Source organism: Glycine soja, chromosome 11 (genome assembly GCF_004193775.1).
Source record: "Glycine soja cultivar W05 chromosome 11, ASM419377v2, whole genome shotgun sequence".
Lineage (NCBI taxonomy): Eukaryota > Viridiplantae > Streptophyta > Magnoliopsida > Fabales > Fabaceae > Glycine > Glycine soja.
The window spans coordinates 44,412,576-44,418,179 of record NC_041012.1 but is presented as its reverse complement, the minus strand read 5'-3'; the positions used below and the strand labels follow the sequence as shown (position 1 = coordinate 44,418,179).

At 34.4% G+C, this 5,604-nt stretch overlaps 1 protein-coding gene across 3 annotated transcripts; it reads right to left on the bottom strand.

Annotated features, from left to right (window-relative positions):
* Nucleotides 1–1,039: 1,039 nt before the first annotated feature.
* On the bottom strand, nucleotides 1,040–5,319 carry LOC114373666 (B-box zinc finger protein 22-like). 3 transcript variants are annotated; one of them, XM_028331176.1, is made up of 4 exons: nucleotides 5,245–5,319; nucleotides 4,848–5,147; nucleotides 2,758–3,183; nucleotides 1,040–1,646 (listed from the first exon to the last, which is right to left on the bottom strand). In XM_028331176.1, the coding sequence occupies exons 2-4, from the start codon at nucleotides 5,028–5,030 to the stop codon at nucleotides 1,374–1,376; spliced, it is 882 nt and encodes a 293-aa protein (XP_028186977.1). In that variant the 5' UTR covers nucleotides 5,031–5,147; nucleotides 5,245–5,319; the 3' UTR covers nucleotides 1,040–1,373. The 3 variants fall into 3 exon arrangements, with proteins under 3 accessions (XP_028186977.1, XP_028186976.1, XP_028186978.1); XM_028331177.1 differs by adding an exon at nucleotides 2,546–2,652 and having other exon boundaries at nucleotides 1,469–1,646; nucleotides 4,848–5,310; XM_028331175.1 differs by having other exon boundaries at nucleotides 4,848–5,303.
* Between the last annotated feature and the right edge of the window lie 285 nt (nucleotides 5,320–5,604).

Sequence of the window (5,604 nt, the reverse complement as noted above, 5' to 3'; positions counted from 1 at the left end):
AGTTCTCATCTAACTTAACCTTAAGTCTTTCTCAAACTTTATCAATGGCAAACAAAGAAAATCATATAATTCAGACCTATGCAAAGCACATTCCATGTATAGCACTAAAGTCACCAAAATTATCAGAAAACCTTTTAGCTTACTCTCACATTTTTAGCAAAGTAAAATCTGGATTAGTTAACCACGATTAACTTTTTCAGCAAATATATTTTCCTTTTGGTGGAATCATATTCAAGAAATCCTTTTTATAGTACAAAAATTCTTGTGGTTAGATTTGGCAAACGAGTGGTGTCATTGTCATCCACATTAATTTGACACAAACTCAACCATTGTTACTTGTTTTATTAGGATTTCTGCCTGTTTTCATATTGTCCGTCATCCAGTAATGAAAATACTCTAGGTAAATAATAAACTATTATTATTATTTTGAAAAGATTATTATTGTTTAATTAAAATCTATTATAATGTCATTTAATCATAAATTATTATGTAATTAAGGAATGCAAATTTTTATAATAATCATTTAGAAAATCATGCCAAAAATATTTTTTAATTAATTATTAATGTAAAAAAATTACAATAACAATGTATAAAATTTAATCTCTTTAATCATTCTTGGCTTTGAGTTAATAATATCTCTCAAGAAACTCCATGCTTTTAGCCATACCCTTGGTGTTTTTAAATGAATGTTTACAAAATTAATTTTGAATTAAATTATTTTTAGAAAATTAGTACTAGTTAAAATTGAATTATATGACTGGATGTTTTTATCCTTAAAAACAAATTAATAGTAAAATTCAACATAAATTTAATTTATCTAATACAAAAATTACCTAAAGTTATCTTAACTCAATTATAAACTCAATAAAAAAATTTAATGTAAAATCAAGCATGTAAACATCTATCTAAAATCATGTTAATTAGTCTCTTAATGTAACTTTAAATGATTCGACATAAAATCAAACACACACCAAGGCATTGTAAGAAACAAGTTGGCATAGAATTAGACAGGATAAATAATTGTGAAGGAACAAAACTCTTGACACAAACAATCCAATATTGAATCATATCACTATTATAATCCAATAGATGATGCATCTACATAGGATCCTAGAGCGGAAATGATAATGTTACAAAACCAAACTTAATAGTAAAAGCCTTCTAAACTCCCATTATTTGTTGCTGCTTTGCTAGGAAAATTTCCAATGACATGTAGAGAGTTTGATTACTCCCTAGAAGAAACTGAGACAGCCAAGAATAGAAAATGTAACTAATCAAATGAAACTTCCACTGCAACATGAGAGAACTTATAATCATACCAAAAATAAAAGGAATAATCAATGCCTCTAAGTTATTAGCAAAGAGTAAACAAATTAAAGCTGCCTCCAGCGTCTCAAACAAATACTACTAATCTGAGATTGTTGAATGAGAGAGAAGCTTATGTCAGGAACAAACAGAACACTATCAGATGAATATTGAGGGTCTTTTGGCCAGCATAACCCAGAAGCAGTAGGTGGGGAAGGGATCTGAGGAACTGTCCACGACGAATCTGGAACACGTTCCAAATAGTCATCCTCCTCCTCCATATCCTCTTCACCAGACTTTAAAACAGGAGAATCAGAATCCCCAAGCTTACCACCATCGGCCTGCACATATGCATCAGAAAAGGAAGAGGTGAAAAAGAAAATTACAGTATCATACAACCATAGAGAGAAGACTGTATGTTACATGGAAAGTTGATGAAAATATGTTTAAAATGTCAAACACAAATAAACATGGACACTGATTTAGGCAAAAATATAGAGGTGGATATGATGTATGCCTATAGTAATTTGCCTATTTATCTGTAGATGGTGAGCAAACAAACACACAAGAAATGTAAAAATAATCAATTAAATAAGAATAGTCACAACGCCAATAACCGAGCGGAACAACGTTGTGTGGTTCATGTAGCTAACCTCATCTAATAAGATAAGGCTGTTGTTGTTGAATAAGAATAGTCACAAGGAAAGAAAAGTTTTGAATAATTTGAATGTTGAATAAAAAAAAAAAAAAAATAAAACTGCCTTTGACAAGTGTCTGTCAGTAAGTGTTTTTTTTAACAAATATGTCAGTAAGTTATGTACAATAACTCCTTTCCATTCTCATCCAAATAAGATCATGTTTTTTAAGCACTCAAATGCAAGAGGACTATTGTTTCTAGATCATGGATCACCATTGAGAATGATAATTCCCTAACGTCCTAGAAACATAATTCATTGACACCATTAAAGTTTTGATTTATTAATCTTCACAGCTTGCAATATTTAGTTTGGTAAAATGGGCTTACAAATAAGGGAGAGAAAGAAACCAAGCACAAGCACTTCAATCAACCAATCTGTCAAATTCCACTTTTTGAACTTTGGAATCTACTCATGTAACACCTTTTCTGACCACAAATATTCAACATATTTATAAAACCCGTACTAGATTCATCAGTTGTTTAGTCATGTGACCAACATGTTAACAGGGCATATACCCTTAGAAGACAGGATCGTCCCCATACCTGTCCTTTCTCTGGTATGTGGGTGTGTGTGTGTGTGTGCATGAGTGAGGGGGCACTACCATACAGCCTGCAATCTCTGACAAAAGATGAATCTGAACTCTGGAATACTAACCCAGTAAAAAAAATAAAGCATTAAATGATAGAAACTCTACAAAACCAATGATCAGGGGATACTTGCCTAAGAGGGAATATTTCAACAAATATGAACATACCCTTGATGATCCTTCCATGTAATCATAATGCTGACTGAACTCGTTTAAGCCAATAAATTCATCAATAGTCCACTGTGAGATATTTCCATCTGTAGAACCACCACCAAAAGACACCTTGGCTGGTGGAAACTCCCCTACTCCTCCAACTTCAATGGGTAGCACTTCATTGTAATTTGATGGCTGGGGCACTGTGGAAACCTTTCTAGAGACAGAAGAAGACTTTGTATCTGAAACTTTCTCCCCAGAATCTGACTTCAAAGAAGTTAAGGAAGCACCAGGGTCTATAGCTTCAAGGCCTACTCTTACACCAGTGAGAAGAAACCTCTGATGACCAGAGACATAAGCATTTGCAGTGTGTATTGCCACATCACATTTTCTGCAGAGCAGAGCCCGATCTTCTAGACAGAAAAAATAGCCTAATGCTTCCTGTGAAGAGTAGAAGACTTTACCATCATCACAAGATGATCCAAAATAAAAAATTTAAACTGAACCAGTACAAATAATAAAATAAGAAGGATGTGATTAAATGCTGACAATGGTTTCACTAACAGAGATATTTCAAATTTCATGTATAAGTCAAATATTTCCTATAACAATAAAAGCAAAAATGAGAACAGAACATTTTCAAACCTTTGATGACCTTAAATAAATACAAGGAATGCTTTATAACAATACAAACAGAAGTTATTATAAATCCTAAAAATGTAAAATATCAATAAAAAAAGGAACTCATTTTTTAGATCATCTTTCATCAAGACTTCAATTATATTCAATGTTAATGTTCTCCAATGAAATTAGCACTGGTTTGATGGTCAAAATAGGCTAAGGGTGGACAAGATAAGAGAACAGGATAAGAATAGCAAAGGATATGGCCAGGAAAAGCTCTAACTCTATCATGTGTTTGATGCACAATACATAAAACTTCGTACCCCATTGCCCGGAGGCTCTTCGCTATGCGAAGGTATGGGGGAGGGATGTTGTACGCAGCCTTACCCTTGCATATGCAAAGAGGCTTGTTTCCAGATTTGATGCACAATACATAATCTACGAAATAGTAATATAATTTTTATTTAAATGAAAAAATTACTCTTATAAAAAGTAATGGTAGTGGTGAGATTGGTGATAGTGGTAATGATGATGATGTCAATGGTAGTGATGGCAACAATAACAGGGGTGGTAATGATGGTGGCTGTGGCAACATTGATTGCGGCAATGGTGGTGATGATGGTTGTGACAATGACAGCACTGATTGCAGTCACAATGGTGGTGGTGGGGCCAGTGATGATCAATGTTATGGTTGTGAAAGCGGTTGTCGAGGTTGTTATTGCTGTAGTAATGGTGATAGTAACAGTGATCGCAGCCTACATAGCAATGGTAGTGAATCTAGTGATAGTGGTGGTGGTAGTGATCAAAGTGGCAACAATAGCAATGGTAGTGAATCTAGTGATAGTGGTGGTGGTAGTGATCAAAGTGGCAACAATAGTTGTGACAGCAGTAGTGTTAGTGATGGTGTAACAAAGAGTTGTGTAATATGAGGTGGGGTAAAAGGAGAAAATTTTCTCTATCCTATCCTCTTTATTCCTAAACCAACTCCCTTCTAGGAAAACTTTTAAACTAATGAATAGGATATGATATGTAAAGAAGTTAAGCTTGTCCTATTCAAACAACTCACCAAACAATACATTAAAATAAGATATGATAACTTCTTTTTTATTTTCCCATCCTAAGCACCAAACTGACCCTTAATTTGATGGATACCATTTATATTCAATTCAATCAAATTTGAAAGGAAAATAAAACATTAACAAAACCTGGAAGAATATATTTTTCACTAAACCTCACGAGCTGATATCACTGAGCTAAATAACGAGCAATAGTATCACATATTGATTGCAAAATCAGCAGAAAAAGTTATTCCAATCCTCAATAATCCCAACACTATTCATGATCAAACTTCCCACTTCCCAGCACCCTTTCCCACATATTTAGCACGTCTAATTGATTCCAAAGAGCAGAAAATCTCCCTTCTACACAACCCCACCAAACTAAAAACAGAGTAATAATAAAAAAAAACCACAAAAGCAACACACCTGACAAATGTCACATTTGGGCATATGAGAGGAAGAGGTAGAAAGAGGCACTCTCTGGTGCTTGCTGGCAAGCTTGTTAGCCGCATGAACCTTCTCATCACACTCCCAACACAGCGCAGCCTCGTCAGCACAACACAGAACCTTGGCCTCCGCAGCCTCACACACGTTACACTGAATCTTCATTCTCTTTACCCCCAACCAAACCCAATTCCAGTTTCCACCCTCCCACACTAAAAGTTCCCTCCTTTCCCTCAAAAGCCACCTCCTCTTCCAAAAGGGTCTCTAACTCTACCCTCTACTCTACATAAAACAATCAAATTAAGGCAAACCAAAGTTAAAATTTTAACACTTTTGGAGAGAGAGAGAGAGAGAAAAAAAAAAAAAAGATAAACCCCACTTGGAATTGAGAGAGGGTAAAGAAAGAGAAGAAGAGGTTTGGCGCACCACGAAGACGAGGAACAGGGTTTAAGAAGTGAAAGAAATAAAGAGAAAAAAATGAAGGATATTTTTTGCGGCCACGAGGTTCATGTACACGTGGCAGCAAACGGGTAGTGTCGTGGCAGAGGAGACCGCCTGTGCTGGCTTCAGTAATGTTACTGTAAGAAATCAAAATCTTAAAAAGAACAAAAATCTAGGATTTTTTATATTTTTTATTTTTACAATAGTGAAATTTTTGGCTGAAATTTTTTGGATATAGTTTTGGATATTTTTTCTTCTTTTTTTTTCCTATCTGAGGACTTTTGAGCTTTATATTTGT

Coding starts and splice junctions, on each gene's coding strand:
- LOC114373666 (XM_028331176.1), bottom strand. CDS start 5,030: ATGAAGATTCAGTGTAACGTGTGTGAGGCTGCGGAGGCCAAGGTTCTG. Junction 3,184..4,847: donor CCAAATGTGACATTTGTCAG/GTGTGTTGCTTT, acceptor TACTCTTCACAG/GAAGCATTAGGCTATTTTTT. Junction 1,647..2,757: donor ACATGGAAGGATCATCAAGG/GTATGTTCATAT, acceptor GCATATGTGCAG/GCCGATGGTGGTAAGCTTGG.